The following is a 22,091-nucleotide window of genomic DNA, read 5'->3' as shown; positions in this document are numbered from 1 at the left end:
AGAAGGCCGAATAGGGACTAAATGTCGGCTTATTCCCTATATAGTGCACTACTTCTGACCAGAGCCCTATGGGCCCTAAGAGTCCCTGGTCAAAGGTAGTGCTGGTGCACTATTTTAGGCATAGGGGTGGCATTTGGGACACACACTATAGCACTGGAATGTGTTTTCATCAAACAAAATAGAAAGATGTAGTTTCATAAATTACAATCAAATTGGCGCCCTCCGTGGTCCACTATTTCACACCAGTTTTTAAAACGCTGTGTACAAAAAAATATATAAAGAAATTAATAAAAGCTTTTAAAAGTGGAATTCCAAATCCAACTGCAAGCCAAGACCATTTTTTAATCCTGTTTTCCCTCTGTTTTTTGCTCCAATCCCTCCCTGTTTTTCAAACCCTCAATCCACCATTAGAAATTCTTGAAGGCTCTGAAGGGCGAGCAGCTTGGAGCCAAGAAAAGCCCCAGCAACAAACTCTGATCAGACCTGGGTTCAACTATATTAAATAATTTAAACTATTCTAACTGGGAGTGATTGAGCTTGCTGTAGCAATAAAACAGTCATACAACTGAGACCCCCTCCCAGCTATCACTGTAGGCAGGCTAAAACAAACACTAATAATATTTAAAAGATTTCAAATACTATTTGAACCCAGGCCTGACTCTGACCACATCCACGGCGTGTTTGCCGCTATAACCTCCTGAGTTTCTCTGAGTGTTCCAATCCATCGCAGACCTATCACCAAGTTGGCTCATAAATCAGAGCCTATGCTGCCCGGAGACACTGAGAATGGGGGTCAGCGCTAGCAGGTTAGCCAAACACACCCCTGGAGAGTCCCAAGTGCAGCTAGACCCACTACACCCTCTTCAAAATGAGTACCCCTACACAGAGAGCGAGGGTGTGTCTCAAATGGCACCGTATTCCCTATTTAGTACTTTTGACCAGGGCCCATATAGGAAAGTACTGCACTATGTAGGGAATAGGGTATCATTTAGGACACACCTCTCGCTTTCTCTGTGGAGTGGTACTACTTCTGCAGAGGACAGACATACTTATCTCTGCCAAGGAAGAAACAGTCAGTTACATAGCATAGGTAGACATTTAGAGAAGGTATGATACTGTATTACTGTGACCCTGACCTTCCCACCTCTCTGTTGAGGAAGTATTGGTTCATGGCCGCAAATGGTCAAAAACGATGATTGTATTACACATGAATACCTATGGTACCTACCTAGCAATAAATCCAAGAGAAGAGTTTGTCATGTTAAATCATTGTTCTTGTGTATGAATAAATTCCTAACAGTACGCCAGTCATAATTAGGTACAGGACAGAAAATCAGATATGTTCTGCAAAATGAATTTCTATCTCAGTGTTCTGTTAAGTTGCACCCTCCTGAACAAACCTCTGACACACAGGCTCTCTCTAACCCTACAGCTACTCAGAGAGGGGGGAGAGGGGGGAGAGGAGGGAGAGGGGAGAGAGGAGGGAGAGGAGGGAGAGGGGAGAGAGGAGGGAGAGGAGGGAGAGGGGAGAGAGGAGGGAGAGGAGGGAGAGGGGGGAGAGGAGGAAGTGGGGGGAGAGGAGTGAGAGGGGGGGAGAGGAGGGAGAGGGGGGAGAGGGGGGAGAGAGGAGAGAGAGGAGGGAGAGGGGGGAGAAGGGAGAGGGGGGAGAGGAGGGAGAGGGGGGAGAAGGGAGAGGAGGGAGAGGGGTGAGAGGAGGGAGAGGGGGAGAGGGGTGAGAGGAGGGAGAGAGGGGGGAGAGGAGGGACAGGAGGGAGAGGGGGGAGAGGGGAGAGAGGGGAGAGAGGGGAGGGAGAGGAGGGAGAGGGGGGAGAGAGGAGAGAGAGGGGGGAGAAGGGAGAGAGGGGGGAGAGGAGGAAGAGGGGAGAGAGGGGGGAGAGGGTGGAGAGGGTGGAGAGGGGAGAGAGGGGGGAGAGGGGAGAGAGGGGGGAGAGGAGGGAGAGGAGGGAGAGGGGAGAGAGGAGGGAGAGGGGGGAGAGTGGGGAGAGGGGGAGAGGGGGAGAGGAGGGAGAGGAGGGAGAGGGGAGAGAGGAGGGAGAGGGGGGAGAGGAGGGAGAGGGGGGAGAGGAGGGAGAGGGGAGAGAGGAGGGAGAGGAGGGAGAGGAGGGAGAGGGGGGAGAGGAGGGAGAGGGGGGAGAGGAGGGAGAGGGGAGAGAGGAGGGAGAGGGGAGAGAGGAGGGAGAGGGGTGAGAGGAAAGAAGATAAATCCAAAGCCATCCTGGCGTGGGTGTATGAAATGTGTGTGTGTAATGTGTGTATGTAGTCAGTCAGTGTATAAAGTGTGTGTGTGAGGCGGCAGTTGGCGCCCCTCTCCTTCCCATCGCCGTGCCCCCGTGGCAGAGGAGGAACTGTTAAAACTGGATCCCTTTTCACCCCCTAACCTCCTACTGCACTGAGTGGAAAAACAGCTGTGGGGCCACCACACACTCCTGCTCCTGAACCAATCTCCTGGGACCCTCACTGTTACACACACAAGCACTCTCTCAAACACACACAAATTTACAAGCATGAGCCCTACAGTAGTACCTCTATGGTTTGAAGAAGCGCAAATGAGGCAGAAACTTACCGTAGCTGGAAAAAACACACATTCCCTAACGGCAAACTATTCAGTGAGTAGGGGTCATTCACAGAGAGTGCTTAGGTGGCAAAAATAATAACGGTTTAAATGACTTGATCTTGTGTACACAGTTCACCAAGCTTATCATGGCTTGGGTCGGAAATGCCACATGTCTAATTAACATGATTGGCAAATCAGGCATTGTGAGCAGATTCTGTAAAAAACAAAGTTAAGGCCCTGTCTTTCTCTCTCTACCGAGAAAACTAAGGACCTGTGTTTAAAATGGAATGTGCCTCCTCTCTAGCCACATATCTGACATGTTAGCTCAACCAGTATCCAGGAAGAGGTCAATCCGTTTTACAGAATAACCACACCGCTGGTTCCTCTCTGCTCCAGACTGACTGGATGACCAATGGTATGGACTAAGTGTTTAAATATGGCATTGACTAACAAGCTAGCATGGATGCATCATTGGAGGTGTCCCAAGTGGCATCCTATTCCATATGTAGTGCTCTACGTTCAAAAGTAGTGCACTATATAGGGAATAGAGCACCATTTGGGGCGAAGCTATAGTTTTTGGACGGTCGATGGTAAAAGTTGAATCCAGAAATAACAGAACCCTTCAGCACATTGAATGAGTCCGACTGTCTTACTGTTCATCATACGCCACACATATTTCAATAAACTTGACCAGAACTGTTTTTATTTTGTTATAAAAAGTCCTAGTCCATTTTGTGACACTGATTTAAAAGGTAATGAACAGTCAAAATCGTGTTTTTCATGAAATTGGATGATATTTGAAGGAAACCAGATCAAAGTATGATCACCAAAGTATGAAAAATGACTTGCTTCTACACTGATACATTTTGATCATAAAGTTACTGATCCCCTCCCCTATGTCAAACAACCTCCCGAGTGGCGCAGTGGCGCACTAGAGATCCTGGTTCGAATCCAGGCTCTGTCGTAGCCGGCCGCGACCGGGAGACCCATGGGGCGGCGCACAATTGGCCCAGCGTCGTCCAGGGTAGGGGAGGGAATGGCCGGCAGGGATGTAGCTCAGTTGGTAGAGCATGGCGTTTGCAACGCCAGGGTTGTGGGTTCGATTCCCACGGGGGGCTAGTATGAAAAAGGGTGTGGTTTATATACCTAGATAGCTACTCTACTGGTGCCAAATTTTGACTGTAGGGTGTCAGGAATTATAACTAAAAGTTTACCCTATTCATCTATGGTAAAGATACTTATATGTTTCCCCTTTTATCTGTGTCTGGTGTTAGTTAGTTACTGGCTAGCTAGGTCTTCAGCCAGCATGGAACAAAAGGGGGGGGAAGGGTCATTCAAAACTCAGACAGTTGTCATGTCAACACATCAGTCAGTGCTGCTGTGAATCACATTATAAGAGACATGCCAAAATGGGAGATATACTGTATACTAAAATATATATATATAATTGATGCAATTTCAATATTGTTTGAGTTGCTTTACTGAAACACTGCTCACTGCATCCAAGTTTCTTGACATAGGCATTTCAAAGAGCTGGCAGTCAAGTTGAGCTCATGAATATAAGCTCCCCGCCAACTCAGCCTGTCTTTTCAAACTTCCTGGTAGTTAGCCATGAGAGAATGACTTTTCAGAATGACTGTTCAGGACCTTTAATAAAAAACAACATCTGAATACATCTGATATAAATGTATACAAACAAAAAGATGTCAGCAGACGCTATAACTTAATATCTTTATGTACATCTATTTGCAAACGTCGCCATGTAGAGTAGTCCGGCTTTCTTATAACGAGCATCTGGTCACAGGTACCCTTTTCACACTACCGTGCTGAACAGAACCAAACTGTTGTCACATTGTCCTTTCCAGGTAGGTTACAGCAACCATAGCGCAGGGCATATCAGTACAGCTTGGTTTGGCTCTGATCGGTTATTTGCAGTTGTGTGAAAAGCAATTGGACAAGTCCAAACATGTCCATTCTTTACGGCCATGATAGGGTACATAGCCACTGTTACCCATAGACCCAGAACTCACCAGTGACCTCTAGTGGGGCTGTTCTGCATGGCCGCTCTCTAGCTCTTCTTCTCCTCCCTGTTCTTTAGAGAATCCAGCAGGCCCTTTATCCTCTCGCTGGCCGGCTCTCTCTTCCTCTTCTTACGACTTTTAACCCCGGCCGCCTGGGAGACAGAGGGCATGAGGAGCGCTGCCAGGCCCCAGGGGGCGTTGTTCCCGGTACCGGCCCCGTTACCGCTGTGCGGTAAGTTGAATTCCCGCTGCTGCAGCATCCAGGCGCTCTCCCGACACAGCGCCACGAAGCGCTCCAGCTGCGTTCCGTTAACATTCTTACTGACGTTCAGCGCAGGCTCAAAGGGGTTCTGGATGTGCAATGGGGACACCTCAGGTTTGTTTTGCTCCCTGCCCTGTTAGAGATTGAAAGAGAGAGCATGCGAGAGAAGGAGAGAAAGCGTGAGATGGAGAGAGAAAGAGAAAAAGAAAGAGAGGGAACATGATCGTGAGAGTGAGAAAGAGCTGGCAAAACACCAACTGGTCTTTATACATGGTCCATCTATCTTATTGGTCACGCTGGTGAGGTCAGGTGTTTGTTGCTGTTATCTAGGCCACATGGGCCCATATAGAATGGATCTGGCTGGTCTCAGTCTGGCACACCTCTCCTCTTCCCAGGCCAGGCTAAAATGGGGATGTGGTGTGCGTTCCAAATGGCTCCCTATTCCCTATATAGTGCACTACTTTTGACCAGGACCCATAGGGCACTGGTCAAAAGTGGTGCACTATGTAGGGAATACGATGCCATCTGGGACGCAGCCAGTGTCAGCCTAGCTATGAGAAACGAGCCTGGGGGCAGCACCAGCAGGGTAGACACAGATTCACCACGCCTCATCCATCATACCACTGACTCTCTGACACCATCACTAGGCTGGTCCTAGATCTGTTTCTGCCATTTTTCTAACTCCTTGTCACGCATGACAATTCCATAAGGCTACACCGTTGCTGCTTTGTGCCACTGAATAGGGTGCCATTCGGGACGGAAGCAGAGCAGGCCTGTGTCCTATACGGTAACTGTCACACGGACAATAAAAACCTGGGTTACGGATTTCTATCTCCAGAGCCCTCCAAGGTTCTATGCACGCAACAGACCCAACTGGGTTCAAATAGCGTTTGTTTTCCCTAAAATGCTTTAGCTGCGCCTGATTGAGCTTGCCTGACGAAATGGAACCAATGGAATGGTCCCAAAGGTGCAACACTCCAGGCAGGCTCAATCGAACCACACGAGGTATTCGACACAAAACAAATACTATTTGAATCCAGGTCAAGCATGGCATGCAATACACCTCAATCCCCTATCTAAGCCTGGGGTTGTAAAAAAATGGCTGACTGGATAGATGGAGAGAGAAAGAGAGAGATGGAGAGAGATGGAGAGAGATGGAGAGAGAAAGAGAGAGCTGGAGAGAGAAAGAGAGAGATGGAGAGAGAAAGAGAGCGATGGAGCCTCCAGCTCCATTGGATGGAGGGATGGGATGACCATGGAGCATAAAGCGATCAGTCGGGGGGGAGAGAGAGAGAGAGAGGGAGACAGGAGAGAGACATTACACAGTAAAGATGATTGATGGTGGTTTCTCTACTATTGAAAGGCCATTGCCACCAGGCTTCCTACAGGCCTTCCTTCAATACGTCAATCCTGACCCTGGGGCATGCACACACACACAAGCACGGCTGACCCCAGGTTAACGTCTTTCCTACACTATATCTCTATAGACCAAGGAGGAGCAACCAAGCAAAAAACTAACTGGGTAAATGGTATCCAAATGAACACGTGGATAAGATTGAATAAACGTGTTGATCGTTTTCGCTTACTGAGCGTGATAAACTAGAGATTGGGTTCATATAGAGATGGGTGGAGAGCAGCAGCAGCCATCAATCACACAGTCCTCTGACAGCTGTAGTCTTAGCAGGCACCGAGGGACGTCAGTGTGATGTTGGTGTGTGTGTGTTCCACAAACCACACACTTTACTACCACTAGCTTCCCCTCAGAGATAGCCAATGAAAGATCTTGAACGCCGTTAGCATTTTCTGGCCAATTATAAACTATGGCAATTAGGCACAGGGGTGAAAGTGCAGCTGGAAGCAGTTCTGAAAGGATTGTCAGTTTAAAGCTAAAAGGGTTGCAGAGAAGAAAGAAAGGCTATTTCTGTTTAAAGCTTTCAGTGAAGCACGGTCACCTTGTGTATAATGATGAATGGAGAAACAGAATGACTTGCTAGTTGATACTGATTCAAACAAAATGGAGTTTGTGTGTGTGTGTGTGTGCGTGTTAGATTCCTGCATCGGGTCGGATAGCCACGGTTCCCCGCGGGTGGAATGAAAACATTCAACCCTTGGGCCGGAAACGTTGTGTTACATTGTGTTGCGAATTCCATTCTGTAAGCGGTGAGGTAGACATTCATGCGGTGGATCAGGGAACTGTCCATTATTTGTGTGGTGCTGAAACGTATGTTTCCTCTCCCCACGTGAGAATAAGTGTACTTTCCCTGGCTAGCCTAGCACATGCGAAAATGGCTAACGTAGACCTAACCAGAGAAATAAAAAGAAAGGCTGTGGAAACAACATTGTGGAAACAGGTGCTGTGAGTGAAATCCCCGGTTTGGAAGGATTTTGGAGTCATTGTGGCCAACAACAACAACAACAACCCGGTAGATGGATACACAGCCAGCAAAAAGTGCAAGCAGGAATTTGTTTACGATAGGCTAATTCAGAAATTGTTTACAATAGGCTAATTCAGTTAATTATTACGTTAATTCAGGCTTTCGTTCATTTAGACCATACGCAGGCCATGTCACATTTAAACCGGGTGCGCTGGTAAAAGTTAGAGTAGCCTAGGCTAGGGATGTGTATGAGTACTCGAACGTCCGTCAAAACTCAATCTTTAACCAGAGATTTAAAAAAAAAAGTCAAATACTATATGGCGAAGACCCGCTAGGCACGTCTCTCTCCACTAATGCGCACTGACTCCCGCCAATTCGTGCAGCTTCATTGTTTGTCTGTGTGTTACCTTTCTGATGTTTATAGACATGCGGTTGAATGCGAAGGTTCCATAGAACTCAAAGAACTCCTGCAGCAGTTGCTCTGAAAGGAAATACAAAGAGTATGACAAGAAATACCACATTCATACTGATGAAGAAACCTGTTTCCATGTGGAAATAACATTTTAACAAAACATTCACATTTATGCTATGGGCCCACCTAATGTCTCTGTGTTGTCCTGCAGTTGTATTTTTGTGAAGTCGCTGACAAACGTGCAGTCGTTTCCCTCGATGACACTCTTATCTATGGGGCCTTGTAGAAAGGGGGGGGGGGGGACATAAGGTAAATAATATGGTATATATCACAAGGTAAGACACTACACATCTAGGGCCTTGTACAAGAGAAGGGAGAAAGAGTAAATGACATACAACATCCTGGACGTCTACGTACACGTCCATAAACAATACCAGGGCTGCCTAATTCCGGTCCGAATCACTTCTGGTTTTTGTTTCTACTTGGTAGTTAATTGTGCTCACCTGGTGTCCCAGGGCTGAATTACTCCCTTATTAGAAGGAGAGGATGAAAACTAGAAGTGTCTCGGCCCTCCAGGACCGGAATTGGGCAGCCCCTGAACAAGACAAAGATTAGGGCCCTATAAAATCCGTTTTATTTTTTGCCTGATACTGTTTTTCCCAAATTCAGTTCTCTTTGTTTTGATATTCCAGGTTTTCGGTCTCAAAAATCAAACTTTTTAAATTGTTAATGTTGTTTAAAGTTCACCTTTTGGTTTTATAAATGTATTGCCACCGGGGCCCGCATGTGTACCTTCTAAACTGCTTGCTAACTGTACTGCAGGATTGTAGCAGGTTTACTAACGCGTTAGTTCTAGTAGCTATGTTGACTATGCCGTTAATATGGTGAAAACAATGTACGCTGTGTGCAGCGGTTAGCTGTTATGGTATGAAAGTTTGGCTTGGAATGTTATTTCGCCTGGCCACAGGCAGTTGTTGTATTGTGCACTGAAGTCCACAAGTGAAGGGAAAAGGTGAGAGGAGGAGTGAGCGTAGATGCGAGAAGGAATTATATATACAACAAGCAAAGTGAATATGTGGCTGCTAGTTCTGTGTTTGCGTGTGATCAGGGGTGTATTCGTTCCGCCGATTCTGTTGAAAAAAGTTTCTTAAACAGAAGCGAACGAAATGGGGATAAACATACCTGAATTTGTCCAATAGAAACTCTTGTTTGCAACTGTTGGCCTAGATCAGCTAGATGCAGGCAAGAGTGTACAAGGCGGTATTGAATGTGTCAATGTCTGTCACCTTGATTACTCTAATTTCTCTCGACCTGTGCACCTACGTTGTAAACTTTCATTCGTAGGCTAGGTTGTAGCAACCTCATGATGGGTATAGGGAAAATGTGAGTATCATACATCAAAATTACAATCTGAATTGCAGTGTGAAAGCCTAACACTGTAAGGTCGTATTTAGCTTTCAAATGATGCCCACCTGACCCAGATTGCGATTTATAATGGGCTGTTTTTGGATTGCGTAAACAACAACAGTAATTGTGTGATGCGGGGATGCAGGATTGTGTTCCAAGTAAAACTACAAGTGTGCTTGCTGTAGTTCCTCAAAGGCACAGCTAGGAGAGCACAAAAAAAGCACCTTATAGTTGAAGACTCTTCTTTGAGTCATAGAAGTGCATTGAAATTGCTTAGGAACTGTGCACACTTTGGAGAGGTGGTGGCCACTTGGAGACACCAGTTGGTCCTCTCACTCAAACCCTTGTCATTTTTGTTGTCTTAGTTTGCACGTACACCCCATTTTCCAGGAATATTTTTATCATGTTACTGAATGGATACAGAGTATTTTCAGATTTCGTTATCAACAAATGCAGCGAAAAGTACAGTAAATGTAAAATGCACATAAAATCAACAGTGTAATGTTTGTATTAATTATTTTCGTATAAGCCCTATCGATATAAGCCAATTCCCATGAGTGTAAAGGAGACCACTTTGAGGTCTGGGAAAAATCTAAGAAATATAATATAATAATAATAATAATATGCCATTTGCAGACGCTTTTATCCAAAGCGACTTACAGTCATGCGTGCATACTTTAATTTTTTTGTGTATGGGTGGTCCCGGGGATCGAACCCACTACCTTGGCGTTACAAGCGCCGTGCTCTAACAGCTGAGCTACAGAGGACCACAAATATAGATTTTTGGGTGAAGTTACCCTTTAATGCAAGTGCACACCAGCAAGAGAACGTTGTTTAGTTAGCGATATTTCTGTAGTGCTCATGTGATTGCAGAGTTTGCGAAACAAATGGCCACTGGATTGATGCAAATAATCATGATATCATTCTGCCAGGTAGGATACTTTGTAGTTAACATTTAATTGAGAACTTTTTTGAGAAAGCGTTTCAATCTCTACCAGAAGACTGTTATCATTAGCATCATCGCACACACACACAGGTGCATTCCTGTGCCGTTTCAGATAGTTGCAACAAAATACGAATCACTGATGCATTTTCTTCACATCTTATGATTAACTTGGGTAAATTAAAGCATTTTCTAATAAGTTCAATACATTTTCCAATATTGTTGAATTCCGTTTTAATGTCTGGATTCCGTTATTCCCTCAGCAAAGCAGATTTTATAAGGCCTTAAAAGATGGATGGTGTCACTAGGAAAACTGACAGGCAAAGAGAGAGAGGGAGAAGATTGCTAATGTGAGTAGGATGATAGCTCTCCATCAGAGCCTTGGTACCAGTCTTCTTGACCATGTCAGCCGAGGGTCAGAGGAGAGGCTGGTGGTGTGTATGAGTTTGCTATGCGTGCGCGAGTGTGTGGTTAAATAGATGCCCAATGCTGGGAGGGTCTTGGCCCCTGCCAGAGTGATGGGGCCTTTATAGTGCTGTAAGCACTATGTGGCGCTGCCTAGGATAGTGTCTCTGTCTGGGCTAAGGGGGATGGAGGGAGGGAGGATAGATTGCTTTTGGAAGGCAATTATCTGTGAGCCAAGGTGACAAGGGAAGCAGGAATATGAGCGCTGGGAGGAGAAGTGGAGGAGCATGACTGCACTACACCAACACAGATATTTGTTGACAATGAGGATCAACAATCAATTGCCTGAAATCCATTAAATAAATAATCATTTAGTAACCCAATTGCCACTCGCTCAGTGGTCCATTGCTACCTGCTGAACCGCAATTTCCACCTTTCTGAATACAACTAGGAAGTATAACAACGCAAAACTACAGACTACTACTTGCTAGCTCTTTGAGGTGAGATACCGACAGTATTGATTTTTCCCCCCACATAAATTGTCACAGTGCTCCATTATAAGATACCTGCTAGTTCCTTGAGGTGGTCTAGGGTGGGTAGAATAGGAATAGTCCTCCTCTGGAGGAAGAATAGGACCATGACAGTGAGAGAGAAGTTGGTGATCCAGGCTCCAGGTATGCTGCTGGTGATACTGTGGGCCCGAGCCCAGCACCGGACACTGAACACCAGGTAACGTACCCGCTGGTCCAGCCCTCCATACAGGTACAGCAGCTCCGAGCTCTTCATCGCCACCCTGTGGACACACACAGAAGGACAGTCAAGAAGCCAGTACAGCCTACTCATATTAGCTGAGACACTTGATACTGTCTGCAACTTTTAATTGATCTTTCTAACACATTCATTTCTATCACCATTCCTAATATTTTAATTTGATGATGATACACAAAGAAATGGTAGTCAAGACGACATACTGGAGTAACAGGATACCCTCATTATCTGACAGATTTGATACTGTTTGGGACTTTTGAATTGAAAAACATGTATAACATGCAATTTTCGATCACCATTTTTAAGTGTTTGAAATGATGATATATTCTCAGTACAAAACTTCTCAATCTGACGTTAGAAACCATGAAGGTTACAGAAGTTTGTGAGAAGAGAAAATGAAAAAGACAGTGGCACACAATATCCACCAGAGGGCAGCATTCAGCTGAACATTACAATTCTCACTTAGTACCAAAACATCCCTCTATTTTGAAAGGTTTTGTATGACAAACCGTGCATAACCATACCCTTCTATGTTTTAACATAAGCATTGAGAAACCCCCCTCTACTCTACTTCCTAATAAACTGATGCGTCAGTGTGTTTGTTTCTGAACGTTAGCAGTCACTTTAACTCTACCCACATCTACATATTATTTTTACTTTTTCTTTTTTTTAACTGCATTGTTGGTTAAGGGGCTTGTAAGTACGCATTTCACTGTAATGTCTACACCTGTTGTATTCGGCGCATGTGGCAAATAAAATGTCATTTGATTTGATGTGGTTGCTTCACTCTCAGGCTAACTACAGAGACCACAGTATCCCTCGGGCCAAGAGAAGAAGAAGTGAAACAACAAGACGCTTCTCTTCTCCCCTCTCTCTTTTGTCCTTTTGTTCTCACCTCTGTTGCCCTCTCTCTCTTCTCCTCTCTTTCTCTTTGGTGCCTGACTAGTTTCAGGGCACAAACACAAGCCACCTCTCTTTTCTTCCTCCTCTCTGGTGCCCGACCAGTTTTAGGGTAGCCAGCTTGGAACCAGCATACAGAGCAGTTCTACATAACTGAAGTTTCTGTCTGGTTTGTGCAATGCCAGTAGGTTAAGGGCAATGCGGAACTAACACGTAAGAGAGTTTCGATGAAGCATGAGAGCTAAATGCCATTTAAAAGGTGACTTTTAGTTCTGTGGAAAGGTGAACTATAAACAACATTAACAATTCAAAATCACACCTAGGCCGGCGGAAGTATGTTTGCAGGCATTGTTATGCTTTCCTGATTTGCAATTGTTCAAAAGGAACCGGTCAAGCATTATAAAAGCCGTTCTAATTTAATCATACTGATGATTAACCATGATGTAACCCAACTTCTGTTGGAGACTGATTACACCAAAAAATATGTTTTATCTGTGACTGTGTATGTGTGTGTGTGTGTCTGTCGGAGAGCCCTTGTGTGTGTGTGTGTATGTTACCTATTGTTGGCAGTGAGGTCACACTGGAACCCTGATGGTTGGTGGGCAAAGCGGACCAGGGGACAGCGAGCCTGGAGAATCTTCTGCACCCCGACACAGCCGGGCCCAAACTGGTCTACACACTCCCCGATCACAGACAGGATACTCTGGGTAGCCGCCCGCTCAGATGCAGACCTCTTTGTCTGGTACTCCAAGGAGAGCCCTGCTTTTGGCTGGGCAGATGGAACATGATTATACCACTGTAAATTGAGAAATATGTACATTAATCTAATGTTTTCTTGTTGCAATTTAATCAACTCAAAGTTCTCTCAAAGTCACCACACTATTTTGTTGATGTAGCCTATAAAGCACTGTTGACCGACCAGTAAAATATTATTATTATAGGTCTACTAAAATTGACCTTCACTTTAGCCTACCTTTGACTGAAAAATATCAGATAACTTGTTGGTCCTTTTCTCTCCCCTTGCACCTGGCTATCAGGGGAGTTTGGGAAGGTTGTGGCTGTTTTTACTTCACGATTACCTGCTTTTTGTGGTGACTGTCACAGGGAACATAATAAACAGGCTTAAGCGGCAGTTCCTCTTGCTGTTCCGTAGGTAAGCACCATGGTCTTGTAGTGGATGCCAGATTCAACTGGAAGCTAGTGGAGTGTGTGGAGGAGCGGGGTGACATGAGAGAACTTGGGAAGGTTGAAAACCAGGCGGGCTGCGGCATTCTGGATAAGTTGCAGGGGTTTGATGGCACAAGCGGGGAGCCCAGCCAACAGCGAGTTGCAGTAGTCCAGACGGGAGAGGACAAGTGCCTGGATTAGGTCGCTTCCTATGTGAGGTAGGGTCGTACTCTATGGATGTTGTAGAGCATGAGCGGGTTACACTGCTTTGATGTTTGCAGAGAACGACAGGGTGTTGTCCAGGGTCACATCAAGGTTCTTTGCACTCTGGGAGGGCGGCACTGTGGAGTTGTAAACCGTGATGGAGAGGTCTTTGAGCGGGCAGACCTTCCCCGGGAGGAAGAGCAGTTCCGTGTTGTCGAGGTTGAGCTTGAGGTGGTGGGCCGACATCCAAGTTGAGATATCTGCCAGGCACGCAGAGATGCGTGTCGCCACCTGGGTGTCAGAAGGGGGGAAGGAAAAAAGTAGTTGCGTGTCAACCGCATAGCAATGATAGGAGAGACCATGTGAGGATATGACGGAGCCGAGTGACTTGGTGTATAGAGAGAAGAGGAGAGGGCCTAGAACCGAGCCCAGGTGGACACCAGTCGTGATAGTACGTGGTGCAGACACAGATCCTCTCCACGTCACCTGGTAGGAGCGGCCTGCCAGGTAGGATGCAATCCAAGAGCATGGCCTGAGACGCACAGCCCTGAGAGGGTGGAGAGGAGGATCTGATGGTTCACGGTGTCAAAGGCAGCGGATAGATCTAGGAGGATGAGAACAGAGGAGAGAGAGTCAGCTTTGGCAGTGCGGAGAGCCTCCGTGACACAGAGAAGAGCAGTCTCGGTTGAGTGACCCGTCTTGAAGCCTGACTGGTTAGGGTCAAGAAGATTGTTCTGAGAGAGATAACGAGAAAGTTGATCAGAGACAGCACGCTCAAGTGTTTTGGAAAGAAAATAAATGTTCCCTTCTCTTTCTCCGAATATCCTCTCACCAGCTGTGATATATTCAATAGATTCATTTTTTTTGTACTGATCTGATGCAATGGCATGGTAGGAGAACCTGTCGCACGCAGCGCTTTTAATTTCGCACTCCGCACGGCCCTTTCCCACCTGGACAAAAGGAACACCTATGTGAGAACGCTGTTCATTGACTACAGCTCAGCGTTCAACACCATAGTGCCCACAAAGCTCATCACTAAGCTAAGGACCCTGGGACTAAAGAACTCCCTCTGCAACTGGATCCTGGACTTCCAGACAGGCCGCCCCCAGGTGGTAAGGGTAGGCAACAACACATCTGCCACGCTGATCCTCAACACAGGGGCCCCTCAGGGGTGCGTGCTTAGTCCCCTCCTGTACTCCCTGTTCACCCACGACTGCGTGGCCAAGTACGACTCCAACACCATCATTAAGTTTGCTGACGACAACAGTGGTAGGCCTGATCACCGACAACGATGAGACAGCCTATTGGGGGGTCAGAGACCTGGCAGTGTGGTGCTAGGACAACAACCTCTCCCTGAATGTGAGCAAGACAAAGGAGATGATCGTGGACTACAGGAAAAGGAGGGCCGAATAGGCCCCCATTAACATCAACAGGGCTGTAGTGGAGCGTGTCGAGAGTTTCAAGTTTCTTGGTGTCCACATCACCAACAAACTATCATGGTCCAAACACACCAAGACAGTCATGAAGCGGGCACGACAACACCTTTTTCCCCTCAGGAGATTGAAAAGATTTGGCATGGGTCCCCAGATCCTCAAAAAGTTATACAGCTGCACCATCGAGAGCATCCTGACCGGTTGCATCACCGCCTGGTATGGCAACTGCTCGGCATCCGACCGTAAGGCGCTACAGAGGGTAGTGCGTAAGGCCCAATACATCACTGGGGCCAAGCTTCCTGCCATCCAGGACCTATATACTAGGCGGTGTCAGAGGAAGGCCCAAGAAATTGTCAAAGACTCCAGTCACCCAAGTCATAGATTGTTCTCTCTGCTACCGCACGGCATGCGGTACTGGAACGCCATGTCTAGGTCCAAAAGGCTCCTTAACAGCTTCTACCCCCAAACTATAAGACTGCTGAACAATTAATCAAATGGCCACCCGGACTATTTACATTGACCCCCATCCCTTTGTTTTTACACTGCTGCTACTCACTGTTTACTATCTATGCAGTCACATTACCCCAACCTACATGTACAAACTACCTCGACTAACCTGTCCCCCGCACATTGACTTGGTACCGGTACCCCCTGTATATATGATCTCATCTCAGTGCTACGAAGCTTTTGGGAAACACCCCTGATGTGTTTTTCACTTAGATTCCTACCTAAACTTGCCCAATAACAAAACAGATGTTAGTTTTTTTCGCTGACAGACATTTTGCTATGGTGTGCCCTACTGAACGTGACTGATGTGGTTTCTACATAGTCCTCATCCTCACCTTCTTCAGATTCCTCCCACTGATGCCGTCCAGGTCCAGAAACATGTCTAGGTCACAGCCCAGCTTCCCGAAGCCGTTCACGGAAGAGCCAAAGGGCCGAATAGTGCATTCTGGGAAATATGCAGCGGCTATATCCTTCAGGAGGGAGCAGACCAGGAAGCGCAGGCAGACGTTCTCTTCCGTCAGCTGGTACGTCTCTGTAAGGGAGGAGATTTGTTTGTCTATCTGAGATCAAGAAAGAGAGAACACCAAAACACAGTGTTATTATTGGAGTGTTTAATATTAAGCCTAAAGCAAGGGTTCTCTTGAGATCCTTGTTGACCATCATTCATATTCAACTATATATTGGTATCAGTTAGCACAAAAGCTAACATAATACCTATATGTTGTCCCTGGGACATGTTTCTATGCTAATCTTCATTCAGACAGACAACTTCAGTCGTTTAGCTAGTATTTAGAAACCAGTCCATGTAGACTTACACTGTCTTCTTTGGACATTCTCTGTATGAGGTCGTTAATGGGTATGGTGGTCTGTGGTTGGCACTGAGGGGCAGACTGGCCATTGGACAGGTCTAAAGGACCAGTGTTTCTGAGCGAAAGCAGTCTGGACTTGAAAGGCACTGTAGCTTCATGGTTGATACTGGGGATGGCCGTTCCTTCGTGCAGTGATTTGAGGCTCTCCTTGTTGGCAAACTCCACCACAGCATATGTACCCTGGAAGGCCAAACATGAGCAGTGACAGCACAGTCAGTTCTCTTTGACAACCTTCTAATCAACATCGTTTTTTTTGTTGATAGAGCTCCTTATATATGACTCCCTTAACAATACAATGTTTTTCGGGAATTTAGTTCTGTACAGTGCTATTTCCCATCACACTGCAGCTATAACTACTTACAAAGAGCACTTCAAATTTTTTTTGGAAGGTTAGCAGGATTAGCAAGCCTACATTCATGGCTGTTTCCATACATGAGTGTTTATTTGTAGACTCATACGCACAATTGAAATACTTACGTAGCTTTCATAAAAGAAACATTTGTTGATATCTCCATGTCTGGATAAATACTGGAGGAACTTTTTCTCGTTGGTTTTGGCCGGGCAGCTGATAAGGACAGATCTCTCTGCCTGCTCTATCTTCTCCTCTTGGACTGTGTAAAAAGATTTGCTTCCATCCTTTGGTTCTAAAAACAACAAAACAGACAGACACGTCATGATGTCATTACAGCATACTTTAGCAAGATGATATCATTGTCTTTGGCATGAAAATCATAACCCATGTCGAAATCTAGCCATCATATGATTCTAAAGACAAGGCAAAAACAAAGAGTCACATCATGTCAAGTTGATTTCTAACCCGTTCATAGACGCTAACTACCTTCAGTGTGTTCTGGCCAGGGGAGTTTTTGTTAAGAATCCCGATGCTCGTTCTGAATGTTAAAACGCATTGCTTGCGGTACGGTTTTGGAAACATAAGCAATAAATAATTTTCAAAAAACAAAAAAAGGTTAAGTTACTACACTACCTTTATAGGGTTAGGGTTCCCACAATGCCATTTCTATGTTACAGCGCTTGTTCACGGAAAACAGACGGAAGACAGAGGAGTACCTGCGCTAATTATACTGAACAAAATAGAAACGCAACATGTAAATTGTTGGTCCCATGTTTCATGAGCTGAAATAAAACATCCCAGAAATGTTCCATATGCACAAAAAGCTTATTTCTCTCAAATGTTGTTCACAAATTTGTTTACATCCCTGTTAGTGAGCATTTCTCCTTTGCCAAGATAATCCATCCACCTGACAGGTGTGGCATTTAAAGAAGCTGATTAAACAGTATGATCATTACACAGGTGCACCTTGTGCTGGGGACAATAAAAGGCAACTCTAAAATGTGCAGTTTTGTCACACAACACAATGCCACAGATGTCTCAAGTTTTGAGGGAGCGTGCAATTGGCATGCTGACTGCAGGAATGTCCACTAGAGCTGTTGCCAGAGAACTGAATATTAATTTCTCTACCATAAGCTGCCTCCAACGTTGTTTTAGAGAATTTGGCAGTACGTCCAAACGGCCTCACAACCGCAGACCACGTGTAACCACGCCAGCCCAGGACCTCCACATCAGACTTCTTCACCTGCGGGATCATCTGAGACCAGCCACCTGGACAGCTAATGAAACTGTGGGTTTGCACAACTGAAGAATTTCTGCACAAACTGTCAGAAACCATCTCAGGGAAGCTCATCTGCGTGCTCGTCGTCCTCAACAGGGTCTTGACCTGACTGCAGTTCGGACTCGTAACCGACTTCAGTGGGCAAATGCTCACCTTTGATGGCCACTGGCATACTAGAGAAGTGAGCTCTTCATGGATGAATCCCAGTTTCAACTGTACCGGGCAGATGGCAGACAGCGTGTATGGCATCGTGTGGGCGAGCGGTTTGCAGATGTCAACGTTGTTGCGGTGGGGTTATGGTATTGTCGTGCCATTCATCCGCCGCCATCCCCTCATGTTTCAGCATGATAATGCACAGCCCCATGTCGCAAGGATCTGTACACAATTCCTAGAAGCTGAAAATGCCTCCAGTTCTTCCATGGCCTGCATACTCACCAGACATGTCACCCATTGAGCATGTTTGGGATGCTCTGGATCAGCGTGTACGACAGAGTGTTTCAGTTCCCACCAATATCCAGCAACTTCGCACAGCCATTGAAGAGGAGTGGGACAACATTCCACAGGCCACAATCCACAGCCTGATCAACTCTATGCGAAGGAGATGTGTTGCGCTGCATGAGTCAAATGTTGGTCACACCAGATACTGATTGGTTTTCTGATCCACACCCCAACTTTTGTTTTTTAAAGGTATTTGTGACCAACATATGCATATCTGTATTCCCAGTCATGTAAAATCACTCCATAGATTAGGGCCTAATGAATTTATTTCAATTTACTGATTTCTTTATCAAATCAAATTGTATTGGTCGCATACACATATTTAGCAGATGTTATTGCGGATGTAGCAAAATGCTTGTGTTCCTAGCTCCAACAGTGCAGTAATATCTAACAATACACAACCATACACGCAAATCTAAAAGTAAAAGAATGGAATTAAGAAATATTAGGACAAGCAACGTCGGAGTCCGGAGTATAAATATATATGATATGGGATGTATAGACATTGTGGACAGTATGTGGATAGAATATGTAGTATATCTGTAGAATACGTAGGATAGAATAGTATATGTTTCTTTTTTATTTATTTTATTTTACCTTTATTTAACTAGACAAGTCAGTTAAGAACAAATTCTTATTTACAATGACGGCCTACACTGGCCAAACCCGGACAACGCTGGGCCAATTGTGCGCCGCCCTATGGGACTCCCAATCACGGCCGGTTGTGATACAGCCTGGAATCGAACCAGGGGGTCTGTAGTGACGCCTTAAGCACTGAGATGCAGTGCCTTAGACCGCTGCGCCACTCGGGAGCCCAATGTACAGCAATAGTTGAATAGGATGGCCTTGACTAGAATACAGTATTATACATATGAAATGAGTAAAACAGTATGCAAATATTATTAAAGTGACCAGTGTCACGTTTTGTCTCTGAAAAATACTGTTGGCTACAACTGTTAAAATCGGTTACAACATTGTACAGCAGTGGAGGCTGCAGAGGGGAGGACGGCTCATAATAATGGCTGGAACGGAGTAATTGGAATGGTATCAAACACATGGAAACCATATATTCAGACCTCTTCCCTTTTTTCACATTTTGTTACATTACAGTCTTATTCTAAAATTGATTAAATTAATTTTGTTCCTCATCAATCTACACACAATACCCCATAATGACAAAGTGAAAACAGAAATACTTTATTTACATAAGTATTTAGACCCTTTGCTATGAGACTCAAAATTGAGCTCAGGTGCATCCTGTTTCCATTGATCATCCTTGAGATGTTTCTACAACTTGATTGGAGTCAACCTGTGGTAAATTCAATTGATCGGACATGATTTGGAAAGGCACACACCTGTCTATATAAGGTCCCACAGTTGACAGTGCATGTCAGAGCAAAAACCAAGCCATGAGGTAGAAGGATTTGTCCGTAGAGCTCCGAGACAGGATTGTGTCGAGGCACAGATATGAGGAAGGGTACCAAAACATTTCTGCAGCATTGAAGGTCCCCAGTGGCCGCCATCATTCTTAAATGGAAGAAGTTTGGAACCACCAAGACTCTTCCTAGAGCTGGCCGCCCGGCCAAACTGAGCAATCGGGGGAGAAGGGCCTTGGTCAGGGAGGTGACCAAGAACCCGATGGTCACTCTGACAGAGCTCTACAGTTCCTCTGTGGACATGGGAGAACCTTCCAGAAGGACAACCATCTCTGCAGCACTCCACCAATCAGACATTTATGGTAGTGGCCAGACGGAAGCCATTCCTCAGTAAAAGGCACATGACAGCCCGCTTGGAGTTTGCCAAAAGGCACCTAAAGGACTCAGACCATGAGAAACAAGATTATCTGGTCTGATGAAACCAAGTTTGAACTCTTTGGCCTGAATGCCAAGCATCACGTCTGGAGGAAACCTGGCACCATCCCTACGGTGAAGCGTGGTGGTGGTGGCAGCATCATGCTGTGGGGCTGTTTTTCAGTGGCAGGGAGTCGAGGGAAAGATGAACGGAGCAAAGTACAGAGATCCTTGATGAAAACCTGCTCAGGACCTCAGACTGAGGCGAAGGTTCACCTTCCAACAGGACAATGACCCTTAGCACACAGCCAAGACAATGCAGGAGTGGCTTCGGGACAAGTCTCTGAATGTATGTGAGGGGCCCAGCCAGAGGCCGGACTTGAACCCGATCGAACATCTCTGGAGAGACCTGAAAATAGCTGTGCAGCGACGCTCCCCATCCAACCTGAATTGGAGAAACTCCCCAAATACAGGTGTGCCACGCTTGTAGCGTCATACTCGAGGCTGTAATCACTGCCAAAGGTGTTTCAACAAAGTACTGAGTAAAGGCTGAATACCTATGTAAATGTCATATCAGTTTTATATTCTTTATACATTTGCCAATAAAAAAACGATGGTTTTGCTTTGTCATTATGGGGTATTGTGTGTAGATTGATGAGGGGGAAAAAACTATTTAATCCATTTTAGAAAAAGGCTGTAATGGAACAACATGTGGAAAAAGTAAATGGGTCTGAATACTTTCCCAATGCACTGTATTTGATACCATTCCGCTCCAGCCATTACCACGAGCCCGTCCTCCCCCAATTAAGCTGCCACCAACCTCCTGTGGTGTACAGTAAGTGTGTATTTTGAATTTGTGAAATTGTGATATGAACGTAGAGGGCTTTATATTTCTAGAACTGTACCGCAATTGTGAATCTATTCACGTTTAGATTGAGTATTTGGCTGCCAGAACCAATTCGCCTCTAAACAGAACATGTAGCTATGTCTCTAGCTACATGACCTGACAAGTGGAAGGGAGTTTGTGCTGGACTGGAGATAAGCAGCAATCCATTGACACTCTTTGGACAACTGGCAGCTCACTATAATGAATGGACATTTAGGTAGCTAGCAAAGTTAGCAATCTAACGTTGCAAGTCATGTGGTTACAGCCAGGTTGTGTGTGGTCGGTGGATGAGAAACCTACCGATTTTATATTTCTTATTGGGTGCATCGGTCTTCGTAGCATCAGTACTAGTTCCGAACTTTCTTTGAAAACATGAATCCACCTTTTTAAAGCATCTAGAGAGGCTGCCCCTCATACGTAACCTGCACACCGCAATGGAAGACGCCATTGCTGCGCTGAGACTGACGTGAAAGCGCATGCGTGTGCTGTGTGTTCTATGGTATCCGAAACCTGCCAGAAATAGAATCTCAGTCAGCGTCAAACATGAATTTTGCGTTTTTCCTATATTTGCGAGACCAAACTGATCACTTGATCAGTATGATTGAAACGAGTGTATGGTATTGGCCCTCAGTTATGTAACCTGCAAATAGCCTCATGATGACAATTTTTATCATGCTGTCACTATACAGTCAGTTCTCTCATATACTGTTTTTATTGAACTTCAACAACAAGGGACATTGCGAAATAATTGTATCGAAGCACAGGCAGAATTGTGGGAGTTGAGAAAATACCGAACTATTCCATGGAATCATACGAACAGCTAACAGAAAGTCATTCTATTGGCTTCCTTTAGCTGAATCCGTTTGCCTACGGAAATCAAATATTACGGGGAAATTCAAGAATATGAAATTAAAAACGAAACTACAGAGGAATACACTGCGGCTACAAGACACCACTTTCGGCGTATGTTTTTATTTACACAATACCACCTAAACACAGAGACTGATAAGTACTTCCTCTTCTACTTCCTAGCTCGTG

At 45.4% G+C, this 22,091-nt stretch overlaps 1 protein-coding gene across 1 annotated transcript; it reads right to left on the bottom strand.

Moving 5' to 3' along the window:
* Positions 1 to 4,208: 4,208 nt before the first annotated feature.
* mtpap (mitochondrial poly(A) polymerase) lies at positions 4,209 to 21,531 on the bottom strand (the record flags this gene model as incomplete). Its single annotated transcript, XM_084151980.1, has 9 exons — positions 4,209 to 4,991; positions 7,641 to 7,714; positions 7,832 to 7,924; positions 10,967 to 11,193; positions 12,626 to 12,837; positions 15,715 to 15,939; positions 16,195 to 16,428; positions 16,726 to 16,892; positions 21,354 to 21,531. The coding sequence occupies 9 exons, from the start codon at positions 21,529 to 21,531 to the stop codon at positions 4,644 to 4,646; spliced, it is 1,758 nt and encodes a 585-aa protein (XP_084008106.1). The 3' UTR covers positions 4,209 to 4,643.
* Positions 21,532 to 22,091: the final 560 nt, after the last annotated feature.

Source organism: Coregonus lavaretus (genome assembly GCF_964263955.1).
Source record: "Coregonus lavaretus genome assembly, chromosome: 34".
Lineage (NCBI taxonomy): Eukaryota > Metazoa > Chordata > Actinopteri > Salmoniformes > Salmonidae > Coregonus > Coregonus lavaretus.
This window is presented reverse-complemented; position numbering and strand designations above follow the sequence as displayed.